The sequence below is a fragment of the Phaenicophaeus curvirostris genome, assembly GCF_032191515.1.
Source record: "Phaenicophaeus curvirostris isolate KB17595 chromosome Z unlocalized genomic scaffold, BPBGC_Pcur_1.0 scaffold_52, whole genome shotgun sequence".
Lineage (NCBI taxonomy): Eukaryota > Metazoa > Chordata > Aves > Cuculiformes > Cuculidae > Phaenicophaeus > Phaenicophaeus curvirostris.
In genome coordinates this window covers 648,303-666,807 of record NW_027206665.1, presented here as the reverse complement: position 1 = coordinate 666,807, position 18,505 = coordinate 648,303, and the positions used below count along the sequence as shown (strand labels likewise).

Genomic DNA, 18,505 nt, shown 5'->3' with positions numbered 1-18,505 from the left:
AGCAAAAGGTGATGTTAAATTATTCTTGACAGACAGCACATAAAAATGATTTCACATATATATTGTATCTGTATATAAAAAAAACTAAGACACATTTTCAGAATATGACAGGATGAAGCCAAATATTCATGTCAGTCCATAAGAGATTAATATAATTTAATAGGTTTTGGTTTGATCAACTGAATAGTTCTTACATTGTCCTGCATGTTAAGGTTTAGTACACTCAGCAGCATATATTTATTTGAAATTTACAAGACTTTCAACTGTAGCCAACATGTGCTTTTACTATTTCTCATAAATATTTCCAAGAGATACATCAGTATGGGGGGGTAAATGCACTGTCAACCGATGGGGCAGTGGAAGGGAAAGTTCAAAAACACACGAACAAGGTTCCCAATAATTTCAGTAGAATCATAGAATCACTAGGTTGGAAAGGACCCACTGGATCATCGAGTCCAACCATTCCCATCAGTCATTAAACCATACCCCTCAAGGTTAGGCCAAATAATGTGATGCTTCAAAATCCCAATATATTAACACAAAAGTAAGAGTACAATTATCGAAAAAATGAATTTAATAAGTGTTTTTCCATTTGCTTCCACAACTGAGAAATCAATATGCTTAGCTACATCAATGAATACACAAAATACACATTTTTAAACATGAACCTTTGATTTCTGGTTTTAACTCTTTGCCTCTTTCCATTTATAATGTTGCAGCAGAAACTCAATACACCTTCTTGTCAATGGTCAACACAACTGCAGTGCCAAAAAAAAATCCCAATTTATGTGCATATTCAAAAACTTGGGAAGCCATTGGAAATAATTGAGTTTTTAGGGCAAGATTTTCTGTATACATTTTTATATAAAATGCCTCATCACAATTGCACTGCAATATATTCTAAATCTACCTTGCAAGTAGATTTTGTGCATTTTTTCTTTTATATCTGTATGATGCATATTAAATATTGCAAAAGTCGTACGATATACAACATATTGATTCTATGAATATCTTTTTGTTCTGTTATCAATGAGAGTTTTAAACAGGGCAACAAAACTAAAATAGTTATTGTACTTGTATGACAATGTTCATGGTGATAGTGGGTTTTATTTTGTTTATACAACAGTATAACATATCTTTTCATACCTAAGAACTGTTGGTGATGTTGACTTTGGGCAATTATAGTTTGTTCAGCAGATGTGACTGACTGTTGACCACTTCCTGTGAAACCATCTGCAACTCCATCCACTTTCTGCACAGGCTTGTACCTGCAAAATTATCAAATAAAAAATCTATCTTTATTTTGTTAGTGCAATGTCAGTTTGGTCTGTCGGATTTCTCAGTCTCAATATACAGCTTTGCTATTTCACACACAAGAAAAAAGCAACTTCAGGATAATTGTAAAAGGTAGAAAAAATTGTAAAAGGTAGAACCTTGGCAATGCATTATAAAATTCAAAAGGCTGATATAAGAGTGCAACTACCAATTTCATTACAAATTTAGTTTAAAAATTGTACCACTAATACCTAAAGCTCATTTACATTAAAGAGTAAATGTTCTTTCCTTTTCTAAAGGACTTGCTTTCCCAAAAATCGAGTACCACAAAATATAATGTTTAATCACCTTAAGAATCATAGAATCATAGAAGAGTTTGAGTTGGAAGGGACCTTAAAGTTCATCCAGTTCAAACCCCCCTGCAATGGGCAGGGACAACTCCCACTAGATCAGTCTACCCAAGGCTCCATCCAACCTGGCCTTGAACACCTCCAGGGACAGGGCATCCACAACTCCCCTTGGCAACCTGTTCCAGTGTCTCACTACCCTCATTGTGAAGAATTTCTTCCTAATGTCTAAAACTGCCGCTCTCGTATTTATATCCATTCCCCCTCATTCTATCATGCCTTAGTAAAAAGTTCCTCCCCAGCTTTCTTGCAGGCCCCCTTCAGGTACTGGAAGGAAGGCAGCTATAAGGTCTCCTCGGAGCCTTCTCTTCTCCAGACTGAACAAACCCAACTCTCTCAGCCTGTCCTCATATGGGAGGTGCTCCATTCTTCTGATCATCTTTGTAGCCCTCCCCTGGACCCCTTACAACAGTTCCGTATCCTTCTTATGTTGGGGATTCCAGAAATGGACACAATACTCCAGATGAGGTCTCACAAGAGAGGAATGGAGGGGCAGAATCCCCTCCCTCCACCTGCTGGCCACACTTCTTTTGATGCAGCCCAGGATACGGTTGGCCTTCTGAGCTGTGAGCATACATTGCCGGTTCATGTTGAGCTTCTCATCAACTAGCGCCCCCAAGTCCTTCTCCACAGGGCAGCTCTCAAACACATCATCCCCCATCCTGTATTGAAACTGTGGATTGCTCTGACCCAGGTGTAGGACCTTGCACTTGGCCTTGTTGAACCGCAAGTGATTCTCACAGGCCGAATTCTCCAGCCTGTCAAGGTGCCTCTGGATGACATCCTGTCCTTCCACTGTGGCAACTGCACCACTCAGCTTGGTGTCATCTGCAAACCTGCTGAGGGTGGACTCGATCTCACTGTCAATATCATTGTTGAAGATATTAAACAGCACTGGTCCCAGTATGGACCCCTGAGGGACACCACTTGTCACGGATCTCCTTCTGGATTTCGAGCCATTGACCACTACTCTCTGAACATGACCATCCAACCAGTTTCTTATCCACTGAATGGTCTACCCATCAAATCCATACCTCTCCAGTTCAGGGAGAAGGATGTTGTGGGGGACCATGTCAAAGGCTTTACAGAAGTCCAGATAGATCACATCCATTGGTTTTCCTGTGTCCACTGCTGTGGTTACCCCATCATAAAAAGCCACTGAGTTGGTCATACAGGACTTGCCCCTGGTGAAGCCATGGTGGCTGCTTCTAATCACCTCCCTGTGCTCCACGTGCTTTAGCATGTCTTCTAGGAGGATCTGTTCCATGATCTTCCCAGGCACCGAGGTGAGGCTGACAGGTTGGTAGTTCCCAGGGTCATCTTTTCGACCCCTTTTAGATTTGGGAACAATGGTGCCCTTCTTCCAGTCACACAGGACTTCTCCTGATTGCCATGACTTTTCAAATATCATGGAGAGTGGCTTGGCAACTACATCTGCCAATTCCCTCAGGACTCTGGGATGCAGCTCATCAGGTCCCATAGACTTATATATGTTCAGGTTCCTCAGGTGGTCATGAACCTGATCCTCTTCTACTGTGGGAGGGGCTTTACCCCCCTGGTCACCATCTTGCTATCCATTGACCCAGGAGGGGTGAGGAGAGTGGTTATCAGTGAAGACTGAGGCAAAAAAGTTGTTGAGTACTTCAGCCTTCTCCTCATTGCTCTCTACAACTACCTGAAAGGAGGTTGTGGAGAGGAGGGTGATGGCCTCTTCTCCCAAGTGACAGGGGACAGGACAAGAGGGAATGGCCTCAAGCTCCACCAGGGGAGGTTTAGGCTGGACGTTAGGAAAAAATTTTTCACAGAAAGTGGCATTGGGCACTGGAACAGGCTGCCCAGGGAGTTGGTTGAGTCCCCTTCCCTGGAGGTGTTTAAGGCACGAGTGGACGAGTTGCTGAGGGGCATGGTTTAGTGTTTGATAGGAATGGTTGGACTCGATGGTCCAGTGGGTCTCTTCCAACCTGGTTATTCTATGATTCTATATGATTCTATGAGATGAAATCACCATTTTCATCCATCAGTGGGGGCGCGTTCTCTTTAACCTTCCTTCTCTGAATGACGTACCTGTAGAAGCCCTTCCTGTTAGTCTTCACTTCCCTTGCCAAGTTCAGCTCCAGCTGCACCTTGGCCTTCCTGACCTCATCCCTACACAGCCAGGCAGCGTCCCTATACTCTTCCCAGCTTCCCTTTCCCTGCTTGCAGTGAGTGTGCAGCTCTCTCTTCTTTTTGAGTTTAACCAGCAGGTCTCGACTAAGCCATGCTGCTCTCTTCCTTTTCCCGGATGACCGTGTGCCGGGGGGGACTACTGAGTAATTCCTTGAAGAGCTGGAAGTCTGCGTTCCTGAAATTTAGGGTCCTGACTATACTCCTCACTTGCCTCATATCCCTCAGGACCTTGAACTCCACCAGGGCCTGATCACTGCAGCCGAGGCTGCCTCCAAACTTGATGCCACTGATGAGCTCACTTGTATTAGTTACCATCAGGTCCAGTATTGCATCCCCTCAGGTGGGGGTCTCTATCAGCTGGACTAAGAAATTATCTTCAATGCACTCCAGGAGTCTCCTGTATTGACTACAGCTTGCCGTGCTACTTTTCCAGCATATGTCAGGGTGGTTGAAGTCCCCTAGTAGGATGAGAGCTTGCAAGCTGCCTCCCATCCCTCCAACAATTGTGTGTCCTCCCACCACTTGTCATAGGCAAGCCTGATATTATCCCGCCGCCCCGTTCACATCTGGTTTAAAGCCCTATCAATGAGCCCTGAAAGCTTCTTTGCAAATACTCTCCCCCTTTGAGAAAGCTGGTTCCCATCTGATACCTGTAAACCTGGTGCTGTGTAGGCCATCCCGTTTTCAAAAACCCCAAAATTATTGCGGTGACACCAGCAGTCTGGACCCATCTGATCCTTACAGTGTCACCACCTGTAACTGGAAGGAGGGAGGAAAAAATTACCTGGGCCCCAGATTCCCTCACTAGCCATCCCAGGGCCCTAAAATCTCTTTTAATCGCCCTTGGGCTGCGTACTGCAGCTTCATTACCTCCCACATGGAACAGTAGTAACGGGTAGAAGAAGGGCCATGTATCGGTTTGGAGTCAAAGGTATTTAAATAATTTTAAAATGTAACAAACTTCTCATGAGCTCAGTTTTGAGAAGGCTATTTAGACTTAAACTAAGTACCCAAACCAGGGCAGGTTCAGACTTGATATTTGGAAGCATTTCTTTACAGAAAGAGGAGTCAAACACAGGGACAGGCTTCCTATAGAGGTGGTCAATTCCCCATGCCTGTAAGTGTTTCAGAGGCATTTGGACAATGTTTTAATTTTTGGTCAGCCCTGAATTGGTCAGCAGTTGGACTGGATGGTCATTGTAGGTCCCTTCCAAATGAAATTATCCTATCCTATCCTATCCTATCCTATCCTATTCTAAACTCTCCATCAGTCAAGTCACAAAAGTTTTTATAAAGGATAAAAAGGACCAAGACACAACTAGGAATCCTGTTTTGGATGGTCAGCTGTTAAGACCATCAGCCTAACAGGCTGAAGATTCTGCCTGCCATCTCCAACACGACTGAAAATTGATTTTGCCCCAGCTCTTAGTGATAATAACTTGGAAGCTTTGCCCTTCTAGAATAGCCTTGTAGCCAGAAGAAAACTAGAGAAACCATGGGGCAGAATTCAATGCATGTGAACTGTCACTCAAGTCTGCAATTGCACAGTGCAGATTACAAAGCTTTGTATAAACTTTATAAATGAAAACAAATTCCACTCTGAAAAATCTCCTCTTAAGAAGCAGTTGAGTCAGATATGAACTTGTTCTCATTTTAATCTTATTAAGCAGATAGTAGGAATGCCTTATGTAACTACTTAGATTTTAGTTTATGAGAAAGCTCCCATAAGAAACAAGCATCCAAGATTCCAGTATCCAAGACATACTTAACTATGCAATAACATAGGCCACGGGATATACAAGAAATACACTTTTCCAGAGAAGGTGTCTTGGCCTGATTAACATAAAGTATGATAGCTTTAAGAATATTAATACCTGGACACAAAAACTTCTATCCTCATGTTAATCTCTAGGCCTTTTACATGAAGTTCAGCTGTAAAGGCCTGGGGTAAAATCCCAGGCCTGGAGAATCACAGAATCACAAGGTTAGAAAAGACCCACAGGATCATCGAGTCCAACCATTCCTATCAACCACTAAACCATGCCCCTCAGCACCTCATCCACCCGTCCCTTAAACACCTCCAGGGAAGATGATTCAACCACCTCCCTGGGCAGCCTGTTCCAGTGCCCAATGACCCTTTCCATAAAAAAAAATTTCCTGATGTCAGGCCTGAACCTCCCCTTGCGGAGCTTGAGGCCATTCCCTCTTGTCCTGTCCCCTGTCACTTGGGAGAAGAGGCCAGCTCCCTCCACTCCACAACCTCCTTTCAGGTGGTTGTAGAGAGCAATGAGGTTTCCCCTCAGCCTCCTTTTCTCCAGGCTAAACAACCCCAGCTCTCTCAGCCACTCCTCATAAGACTTGTTCTCCAACCCTTTCACCAGCTTCATTGCTCTTCTCTGGACACGCTCCAGAGCCTCAACATCCTTCTTGTGTTGAGGGGCCTGAACTGAACACAGTATTTGAGAAGCGGTCTCACCAGTTACGAATACAGAAGGAGAATAACCTCCCTGGGGCTGCTGGCCACACCATTTCTGATACAAGCCAAGATGCCATTGGCCTTCTTGGCCACCTGGGCACACTGCTGGCTCATGTTCAGTCGGCTGTCAGCCAACACAACTGGGTCCTTCTCCTCCAGGCAGCTTTCCAGCTAGACTTCTAGTCTGTAGCACTGCATAGGGTTGTTGTGCCCCAAGTGCAGGACCCGGCATTTGGCCTTGTCAAACTTCATGCCATTGGTCTCAGCCCAGCGGTCCAGCCTGTTCAGATCCCTTTGCAGAGCCTCCTGACCCTCCAGCAGATCGACACTTCCTTCCAGCTTAGTGTCGTCCGCAAACTTGCTAAGGGTGCGCTCAATGCCTTCATCCAGGTCATTGATAAAGACATTTAACAGGGCTGGACCCAGCACTGAGCCCTGGGGAACCCCACTTGTCACTGGCCTCCAGCTGGATTTAACACCATTTACCACCACCCGACCATCCAACCAGTTTTCCACCCACGAGAGTGTGCGCCAGTCCAGGCCAGAGGCTGACAGTTTCTGAAGCAGAATGCTGTGAGAAACTGTGTCAAAGGCTGTCCACAGCCTTTCCCTCATCCTGTAGGCGAGTCACTTTGTCACAGAAGAAGATCAGGTTAGTTTGGCAAGACCTGCCTTTCATGAACTCATGCTGAGTGGGCCTGATCACCCGGTTCTCTTGCATGTGCTTCATGACTTTCCCGGGCACTGAGGTCAGACTGACAGGCCTGTAGTTCCCTGGATCCTCCCTGCGACCCTTCTTGTAGATGGCACAACATCAGCCAGCCTCCAGTCTAGTGGAACTTCCCCAGTCTTCCAGGACCACTGCAAGATGATGGAAAGGGGTTTGGCAAGCACGTCTGCCAGCTCCTTCAATACTCTTGGGTGGATCCCATCTGGACCCATAGACTTGTGGGTGTCTAGCTGGGCAGGCAAGTCACTAACCACTTCCTCTTGAATCATGGGAGCCTCGTTCTGCTCCTCTAACTCCTGGGTTTGTACACAGAGGGAACAACTTCCCTTACTATTAAAGACTGAGGCAAAGAAGGCATTAAGTACCTCAGCCTTGTTCTCATCCCCTGTCACAGTTGTTCCTTCTGCATCCAATAGGGACTGAATATTCACCCTAGTCCTCCATTTATTGTTAATGTATTTATAGAAAGATTTTTTGTTGTTGTTCACAGGCTTGGGCAATCTAATTTCTTGTTGGGCCTTAGCCCTCCTGATTTTTTCCCTGCACGATCTCACTTCCTACCTGCAGTCCACCCAAGACTCCTGTCCCTTCTTCCAAAGCTCATAGACATTTTTCTTCTTTTTGATATTTCTCAAGATCTCCCAACTCAATCAAGCTGTTTTTTCCCCTACCAGCTCCTTTTCCAGAACGTGGTGACGGCTTTCTCCTGAGCTGCTAGGATTTCCTTTTTGAAGAGCTCCCAGCCCTCGTGGGCTCCTTTGCCCTTAAGGACTGTCTCCCATGGGACTTTGTAAACCAGTCTTCTGAATAGTCCAAAGTCTACCTTTTAGAAGTTTAATGTGACTGTTCTGCTAATCCCCTTCTTCACCTCACCTAGAACTGAAAAACCTAACATCTGATGATCACTTTGTCCCAGACGTCCTCCAACCATCACATCCCCCACAAAGCCTTCTCTGTTGACATACAGCAGGTCCAGGAGGGCGCCTTCCCTTTTTAGTTCACTCACCAGTTGCGTGAGGAAGTTGTCTTCCACACACTCCAGGAACCTCCTAGACTGCTTCCTTTCTGCTGTATTGTACTTCTAGCGGATATCCGGAAGATAGAAGTCTCACACGAGGACAAGAGGTAGCGATCTTGAGACTATAGAAGAGCTCATCACCTGCTTCTTCTTGGCTGGGTGGTCTATAACAGACTCCCATCACAATAGCTACCTTCTTGTGGGCTCCTCTGATTTTAACCCACAGGCACTCAATCCCATCATCACCATAATCGAGCTCAAGGGTATCAAAGCACTCTCTAACATAGAGGGCTACCCCGCCTCCTCTCCTACCTTTCCCGTCCCATTTGAAGAGTTTATACCTCGCCATAGCTGCACTTCAATTATACGAGTCATCCCACCATGGTTCCGTGATGGCAACGACATTGTAGTCTCCTTGCCCTACAACAGCTTCCAGCTCCTCCTTCTTATTGCCCATGCTGTGTGCATTGGTGTAAATGCACTTCAGCTGGGCTGTCGAACCTTCAGCCCTCATAAAGGGAATAGTGTTCATTCCCAATTGACCGGTCCTTGGAATGTCTAACCCCTCAGTGTTACATTCATCCTTACCGTCACCAGATGTACTCGCTCCTACTCTCTCTTTGGTGACATACTGGCAGTCCTTGCCAGCACACCATCTCTCAGGCACCGGAGTTCCACTTCCAGGCTCACTCCTGACTGACCTGGCCTCGTCCCCCTCCCCCTTCACATCTAGTTTAAAGCTCTCTTTATGAGCTTAGCTGGATTTTTAGTAAGGACTTTAGTCTCCCTAGGAGACAAGTGTGCCCCATCCCTAGTAAGGAAGCCTGGGGGTGCATGGGCTACCCCATGATCAAAGAACCCAAAGCTTCTCTGCTCACACCAGGTTTGGACCCAGGTGTTAATCAAGTTATTTTTTTGACCTCTTGCTCCTCATTCCTTAACATTGGAATGGAGCTAAACTCTACTTGCACTACTTTCAGTTACTGGTGAAATCAACAGCACAACTCTGATCAACTTAAAGAAGACATAAATTTCATCTCTAGTATCACAGTAGCGTTGAACTCTTATAGATAGACTTTTCATCACTTGATAGATCTATTTGCAGTCCGAAAACCTCATTTTGTAAGAATTTTTAACTTTATTTGCATTATACTTTAAAAATACCTGGCAGAAGAACAGTTTCTATAAATATTTGCAAATCAAAATCAGTATATTCACATAGTTCCACTAGTTTCCACAAAATGTATTATTTCACAGACTTTTCAGCTTGTGATGTAGAATCCAAAATGCCTTCAATGCATAAAAGCAACAGTCCTTTGAGTTTCCGGGGTTTTGAAAGAACTTTAACAAAAAAAAAAAAAAACCACACAACTTAATATCCCGGTACTAGGAATCGGGATTATCCTATTGCTTGCTCCAATGTGCTTTACGTAAAAAAAATTGGGGGAAAGTATTAATTCTGGCATTAATACAGGTGACATTATAGGAATCAAACAATTTTAACAGCATTAGAAAATAACTTTGAAACGCAATGAAGAAATGAAAAAAGAGAAAAGGTTCTTCAGGTGTTTCAGATTAAACTTGTGCAGAGTTGTTAACATTTTTGTATCTCCTGTCTTTTATGGACAGCAGAGGGTTATGTTTTTGCTGTTCAGGCAATGAGAGGCTTACAGATTTCTTGGCAAAATCCTCTGTTTATATCCCAGTTACTCTTTGTGTTTTTAATTACAGACAACTGCTTACTGGGAGAATTTACATTTTCTAAAATTATCTGACTCTTTTTCCTGTTTCAACTCTGATTTTTCCATTTTTTAAAAAATTAACTAAGAGAAAAGGCACTGAAAAAAATAATCAAGCTTTTATAAATATAACAGCTTTCAAAAGATACCTAGATTTACTCAAGAAGAATAGAACTTTACTTTTATCTAAGCACATTTTTGTGTAGTTTCATTTAATTTTATATATTTTTATGTAATTTAAAATAAGCACAATAAATGTTTAGAGAGTCTTTAGCTAACAACAAACAAAAAGCTATTGAAATCTAACAGAACTAGACCACTGAAATATGAACATGAATTTAGTTAATTCAAAAAACAATAGAAAATTATGTGCTTTTCTCATTATTAAGATAATTTACAGTAGAACTTCATTGATTCTCATAAGCCAATCCTACACACTGTAATTAAACTGAAATTCTCACTCACTCCTCAGAAGAGTTTAAGAAATTTTTGACTAAAATTTGAAAACAGCAAACATTCAATAGTCATCGATAAGATAAAGCAGAAACAGGAAAAATAGAGGTACATGCCAAACTTCCTGTTTGGTATTAAATGAACACAAAAGTAAGCAAATCAATAAGAAACATGTAGAAACTATTAAAAAAGAAGTAAAAATGTATTGACTAACTCACAAGAAAAAAAGCCTAAGTTTTTCTGCAAATTTTGTTGCTTCCTTGTAGTTGCAGTGTTGACAATATTCAAATATTTACTAAGAGTCTCAATATTTAGTATTACCTCAAAAATCCAATTCATGCACTAATGTAATTTAATGATAGTCTCAGTTTTCATTAAAAAGAAAGGCTTATACCGTTCCCGCTTGCTGAAAAATAAACTTGAAATGCTTTAGAAACAGAAAACAAACTAAACTCTAATAATGCATTAGGGGATTTTTTCTTTGACTTTTATTCACCACAATATTTGGTTTTGATATTACTTGATTATATTCATAATCATCTTTTTTTTGTGAGATCCATTTACTATTAAACATCACACCTGTGTTTGACCCAGTACTAATAGATAACTTCAGGGAACTACAGGCCAGTCAGCCTCACCTCGGTCTGAGAAGGTGATGGAGCAGCTAATCCTGGGAACCATTTCCAATCACATGAAGGACAAGAAGGTGATTTGGAGTAGTTCAGCATAGATTCACCAAAGAGAAGTCATGCTTGACCAACTTGATAAACTTCTACAATTAAATGACTGACCTGGTAGATGAGGGGAAAAGCTGATGAAATATGGGCTGGATAAGTAGATAATGAAGTCGACTGAGAACTGGCTGAATGGCTGTATTGGATTTACGTGGCAAGGTTTTGGTAGCGAAGGAGCTACAGAGGTGGCTTTTGAGAGAAGACACCAGAAGCTGCCCCTATGTCAGACAGAGACAGTTCCAGCTGGCTCCAAGACGGACCTACCACTGGCCATGGCTGAGACAATCAGTGACAATCATGTCACCTCTGTGATAATATATTTAAGAAAGGGTAATAAAACTGTGCAACAGCTAGGACAGGCAAGTGAGAACATGCGAGAGAAACAACTATGCAGACACCAAGGTCAGTGAAGAAGGAGATGGAGGAGGTGCTCCAGGAGCCGGAGCAGAGATTCCCCTGCAGCCTGTGGTGAAGACAACGGTGAATCAGGTTGTCCCTCTGCAGCCCATGGAGATCCATGCTGGAGTAGTCTGTTCCTGAAGGACTGCAGTCCATGAGAAGGCCCCACATTGGAGAAGTTTGTGAAGGACTGTCTCCCATGGGTGGAACCCTATGCTGGAACGTGAGAAGGAAGGAGAGGCAGGGACAACACATAATGAACTGACTGCAACCTCCATTCTTCATCCCCCTGCACCACTTAGGGGAAGAAGGTAGAAGAGCTGGGACTGCAGTTGAGCCTGGGAAGAAGCAAGGGTTGGGAGGAAATGTTTTTTATAGATTTGTTCTTATTTCTCATTATCCTACTCTGATTGATTGACAATAAATTAAATTAATTTCCCCAAGCCAATTCTGTTTTGTCTGTGATGGTAATTGCTGAATGATCTCCCTGTCCTTATCTTGACCCATGAGCATTTTGTCATAACCCCCCTTCTGCTGAGTGGCTTGGTGGGCACTTGGCAGACACCCAAGGTAAACCCACCACAATGGCTGGGACCAGAGGGTGGAGATCAGTGGCAAAAACTCTAGTGACTAGCAGTGTATGCCAGGGATCAATGGTTGGTCCAGTCCTGTTTAACATCTTCTTTAATGATCTGGATGATGGGGTAGAGTGTATCCTCATCAACTTTGCAGACAGCACCAAAACTGGGAAGAATAACTGATACTCCAGATGGTTGTGCTGCTTCCAGAAAAGGTCCTGAGGGTCATTGTGGACAGCAAGTTGAACATGAACCAGCAGTGTGCCTTTGCTGCAAAGAAGGCCAACAGTATCCTTGGCTGCATTAGGCAAATCATTGCCAACAGGTGGAGAGACATGATACTTTCCCTCTACTCAGCACTGATGAGGCCACGCCTAGAGTACTGTGTCCAGTTATGGGCTCCCCAATACAAGGGAGACATGGACATACTAGAGAGAGCCCAGCAAAGGGCCACGAAGATTAAGGGACTGGAGTATCTCTCGTATGAGGAAAGACTGAGGTAGCTGGTAGCGTTTAGCCTGGAGAGGAGAAGGTTCAGAGGGAAGTTCCTTCAGTGAAGCAATAAGCAGCTCAAGGAGCAGATGGGAGGGTGTCATGGTCAGTAAATAACAGTGACTCTGCCACTTCCTCCTTTTCACACTTCTCTGCTCTGACATGGGTTCTACACAGGCTGCAGTTCTTTAACAAAATATTCAACTACTTTAGTATGGTCTGTTCCACAAGCTGCTATGTGAAAACTGGTTCTGGCACCATGAAATACCTCCTCCCCCTCCTCCTTCTCTGACCTTGGTGTTCATACTGCCGTTTCTCACTCTTTTCCCCCCTCCCTCCTCTGCATGTCTGGTGTTTTTTGCCCTATGTATGTTTTCACAGAGGCACCACAAACTTCACTGACTGGCTCAGCTTTGGCCTGCAGTGGGTCCATTGACAAGACAGCTGGAACCAGCTGTGTCCGGGACAGGATAGCCCCTTACCCACTACCAAAACCTTGCTACATATACCCGATACAATGTGACACAAGTAGGAAAGTTGCAAGATCTTTCAAATTAAGAAAGAATGAAGAAAAGAGATCTGTAGCATAAATTCAGCCTGTTTGTCAAGAAATCAAGGACTAGAAGGGTCTGTTCAATTGCCTCTGCAACTTGATGAGAGGAAATGGCCTCAAGTTGCACCACGGGAGGTTCAGATTAGACATCAGGAAAAATTTCATTACTGAAAGAGTTATCAGGCCGCCCAGGGAAGTGGTTGTGTCACAGTCTCTGGAGGTATTTAAAAGACAGGTAGATGAGGTGCTCAGGGATGTGGCTTAGTAGTGGTCAGGTATGGTTTGATTCAATGATCTCAAAACTCTTTTCCAACCAAATGATTCTATGATTCTATGAATTAGATATGATTGATGGGGGAGTGTGTGTAAAATTGATACAACTGAACAGAAAAAGCTAACACAGTTGACAGCTGATTCTAAAGGCCAAAAGATAAAAAACATTTCCCAATTTGAGTAATCAGAAGTAAGTAGGAAACAATTGTGATTCTTAGATTATCTTTGTTCTGAATGTCTTATAAAAGTATTATTGCACAGATGTTAAAACATTTTTTTCAGTTTTTAAATAAAATTAGAAACATTAATAAAACACGAAAATAAGAAAGATTACTCCTAATCACAGAATCACTAGGTTGGAAAAGACCTCCAGGATCATTGAGTCCAACCATTCCTATCAACCATTAAACCATGTCCCTGAGTACCTTATCCACTTGTCTTTTAAATTCCTCCAGGGATGGTGATTCAACCACCTCCCCGGGCAGCCAATCTACAGTATTTTCCTTACCCCTTGTTAAAACATACTAGATTTCTGAATACTGTAAGATAAATTTTATACAAATATACAGATATATACCAAAATTCTCAAATATATACTAAGCATGCTTGATAACTGAGGCAGAAATCTTAGTTTGGAAATACAGTGTTTAAAAAAATGCAATGCAGCTTGACACATTGGTTGTTTTTCGTACATGTGGCTCTTTTATCCTCAACCCCACCCCTCAAACCCTAACATCTGAGGTCTAGTACATACATGAGAACATTCTTTTGCATTAAAATGAACAGGCAAATATATAGATATATTCAAGCTTTTTCCCCGATGCACATTTAAGAGCATCTGTATCCTAAAAACTGCAAAATAAGGATATTAACAGAAATCAAAACTAAAAGTAAAGATTTCTGCATGCTAGAATCCCCACCAATGCTTCCACTTGCTGTTTTTTCAGTTGTTTTTCTTCCCCCCACTCCTTAAATTTGTTATCACAAAGACGCTACCACCATTGCTGATTTGCTTTGTTTTGTGGAATCAAACTCTACAACTCAATTAAGAGTTATAAAGTAGGTATGTATTTCACTGGCGCCTAGCCCCGCATCAGCTTGGCCTTGGCTGGTGGCAGGTCTGCCCCAGAGCCAGCTGGCCCTGGCTTCTAGTAGTAGACTAGCCTTGTAGACTCCCCTGCTACCAAAAACCCTTGCTACACAAACCCAACACACCTTCCCCTGCTATATCTAGTTTAAAGGCCTCCTTATAGTCCAGCCAGATTGTTGGTGAAGACCCTCTTGCCCGGCTTGGTCAGGTGAAACCCATCACCTCCCAGCAGACTTGGCTTCTCAAAGGTAGAACCATGACCACAGAAGCCAAAACCTTCAGTATGGCACCAGCTACAGAATCAGGCATTCACCTGTTCAATTTGCCTCATCCTTCCTGGACCACTTCCTCTGACTTAGAGGATGGAGGAGACTAAAACCTGTGCTCCAGATCCTTTTAACATTGCTCCAAGGTCCACATATGCAATCTCTTTTGATAGTTCTAAATTGCCTCGTACAGTATCATTAGACCCTACAAGGAGCACATGATAATCTTCAGGATCTAGGGAGGGTGCTACAGACTTTGTGCCCAGACTACCAGCTACTGGGGGCATGAGTGAATTTAGTGCCAACTACTAGAGTCTGACCAGAGTTGTAAGCGTGCCTGGCCTGTAGTATCTGCTAGTGGAGCAAATGGAGGGCTCTCAGTTCCAGGTACTGGAGTGAGTGGGAGTCTTTAACCTCTAGCTACTGGGGTGGGAACACTGTGGCTCCCGAAAAAGAGCTACTGGGAAAGTGCACTGGTTTGAGTTAGGTGACCAAGGCCCTCAGTGCAAGCTCATGTTGAGCAGGACCGTGCATCACAGTCTGTGTGGTTGGTGCTGGCTGCTGGGGGAAAGCAAGTGTCTGCACTTTCCCCAAACTTGGTGTTGTGGTGTAATAGATTTATTACGCCCTGTGAATGACAAAATAATCTCGATTTTTGCAAAATAGAGCGGTTGGCAAAAGGAGTGGCTGGCAAAGGACAATGCATCTGGTAAAACAGATAGATTGGGTGGTGGGCTCACATTCATATCAACTAAGTGATACCTGGGGTGAGTTGGAGGCCTCACAGCCTGATGTTCCTTCAGATAAAAAAAAAAGACACCCCCAAAAGCACATACGGAGCTCCCCACCTCTAAGGCGTGGCTTTTTCTGACTACACAGGTGACCTTGCCAAGGGCAAATCAACACATACTAATTGAGTCAGTTCCTGAGGCACCAAAAGGTTTCCAAAAGGTATAAAATTGATACCTGAAACCCCTTTTCTTTGGGGAAGAAAAAATGACCACCTTACCTGATGGTGGGTCAATGGGCCTGGACCTTTCTTCCTCCACCAAGAAGAAATTGTGCCTCTTGACTCTGTCAGATGTTTCCCAGGGAAAATAACTACTAACTCGTTACTTGCTTTATATCTAATTGTTAACCGTTTATAAGTGTTTAAATGCTAACACAGCAGTGAATTTATCAAGGCAATTCCAAATTTGTTTTAATCTGTCACTTGAATTAAACTACTTACTGCCTCCAGCACTGCAAAATTGTGTCTCTGAGGGACTTTGCTGCAAGCGACTGCTGGGTCCTGTTTGGACTGTGAACCATGCATATTAACCCTGTGTGTACCAGTCTCTAAGGAGACTCGCACAGGTAACTGGATTCTGACTTGTGGCAAAACCACATTTAAGCACACACACATAATCCTTTAGTCATAAACCGTCGATCAAGTCTGGGACTAGAAATGGATCCAGCCACACCTGGGCTCCTCTCTGAGGGGATGCTGAGAAAGCAAGGGGGTCCATTTTCAACCTCATGACTCTACAGGAGGCCCTCCTTAGCCACCTGCCAGAATCTCACCTTTTGAACATGACAGGTGTCCATGAGGGTGTGCATGTGTATTCACTATCAAACTTCAAACTAGACTAGTTGTTAGGTAGCAGGGGCCTCAGGTCTGGGCCAGGGTATCAGGCAGGCAAGAGTCTGTGCTGGTATGCCCAGGGGGACAAATGTCGGAGCGCATGTGTGTTTTCTAGTGAGCATCAGTCTGGACTAGCTAGTGAGTAGGAGACCAGTGAAGTGGGTAAGAGGGCCAGTGATCTCGACTCTTGAGTCTCTCTCATTCCTCTCTCATCTCTTTCATCTATCTCTTTGACCTCTTTCATCTCCATAGTCTCTGTCATCTCTCTCACCTCTTTTTATTTGCCTCTCATCTCTGTTTTCTCTGTCATCACTCTCTCACCTCTCCATTCTCTTGTATTGTGTTTATGTGGCAAAGTTTTGTTAGTGCAGGGCCTGCAGTGGTGGCCTCTGAGAAAATAATGGAACCATAGAATGATTTGGGTTAGAAGAGACTTTAAAGATCATCTAGTTCCAACTCCTCTGCCATGGGCAGGGACACCTTCCACTAGACCAGGTTGCTCAAAGCCCCAAGTAACCTGACCTTGAACACTTCCAGGGAAGGGACATCCACAACTTCCCTGGACAATCTGTTCCAGTGCCTCACTATTCTCATAGTGTAGAATTTCTTCCAAATGTCTAATCTAAATCTACCCTCTTTCAGTTTAAAGCCATTAACCCTTGTCCTGTCACTGCATGCCCTTGTAAAAAGTCCCTCTCCAGCTTTTTTGTAGGCCCCTTCTAGGTACTGGAAGGCTTCCGGGAGCGTTCTCTTCTCCAGGCTAAACTAGCCCAACTCTCCCAGCCTGTGCTCATAGGAGAGGCGCTCCAGCCTTCTGATCATCTTCGTGGCCCTCCTCTGGACTCACTCTGACAGATCCATGTCCTTCCTGTGCTGAGGACTCCAGAATTGAACACAGGAATCCAGGTGACATCTCATGAGAGCAGAGTAGAGGGGAAGAATCACCTCCCTCGACCTGCTGGCCATGCTTCTTTTGATGCAGCCCAAAGATATGGTTGGCTTTCTGGGCTGTGAGTGCACTCTGCCAGCTCATGTTGAGCTTCTCATCCACCAGCACCCCCTCATCCACCAGCACCCCCAAGTCCTTCTCTTCAGGGTTGCTCTCAATCCATTCTCTGTCCAGCCTGTAGTTGTGCTTGAGATTGCAGGACCTTGCACTTGGCCTTGCTGAACTTCATGAGGTTCACACAGGCCCACTTCTCAAGCCTCTTCTCTCAAGCATCTCTTCCCTCCAACGTGTTGACTGCACCAAAGAGCTTGGTGTCATCAGCAAATTTGCTGAGGGTGCACTTGATCCCACTGTCCACGTCTGCAACAAAGATGTTAAACAGCACTAGTCACAATACTGACCCCTGAGGAACACCACTCATCACCGGTCTCCATTTGGACCTTGAGATGTTGACCACAACTCTTTGAGTGTGACCGTCCAGACAGTTCCTTATCCACTGAGTGATCCATCCATCAAATGCATCTCTCCAATTTAGAGACAAGGATGTCGTGCGGGACAGTGTTGAATGCTTTGCACAAGTCCAGGTAGTTGATGTCAGTTGCTCTTCCTTTATGTACCAGCTCTGTAACCCTGTCATAGAAGGTCACCAAATCTGTCAGGCATGATTACCCCTTAGTGAAACTATGTTGGCTGTCACCAATCACCTCCTTATTTCACATGTGCCTCAGCATAGTTCCAGGAGAATATGCTCCATGATCTTGCCAAGCACAGAGATGAAACCAACCAGACTGTAGTTCCCTGGATCTTCCTTATTTCCCTTTTTAAAAATGGGGGTTATGTTTCTCCTGGACTGCCACAACTTCTCAAATGTGATGGATCACTAGCAACTTTTTTAGCCAGTTCTCTCAGGACTCACCGTGGAATGCCAGACTTATTCAGACCTTTTGGCGCCAACAGTGGGAAGCAGCAAGGTTAGATAACATGCTTATCTTGCAAGGCAGATGACGCGGATATTGTGATCCAACACTTACTCTAATCAGTGGCGTTTGGACGATAGGATAGGGCAGTTTCACAGCCAGAGGCTGCTGCAGTACAATCAGATAAGACCACCGCTCCCCCTCCCCGCCTCCTATCTGTGACTGAAACTCCTTTGTCCAGAGGGGCCTGCTGAGTCTGGTGACAACATGATAAACTTTGCTAAGGGCCAGTTGACACCTGATTAATTGACTTTGTCTCACCTCAGTAAGAATCACCAAGAGTATAAACCTAGCATTAAGAATCCT

At 44.0% G+C, this 18,505-nt stretch overlaps 1 protein-coding gene across 1 annotated transcript in view; it reads right to left on the bottom strand.

Annotated features, from left to right (window-relative positions):
- LOC138733858 (transcription factor RFX3-like) overlaps window positions 1–18,505 on the bottom strand; it is a 217,481-nt gene that overhangs the window by 35,058 nt on the left and 163,918 nt on the right. The window contains exon 8 of the mRNA XM_069881364.1: window positions 1,147–1,268. Coding sequence (XP_069737465.1) covers window positions 1,147–1,268 — 122 coding nt within the window. The remainder of the gene's footprint in view (window positions 1–1,146; window positions 1,269–18,505) is intronic.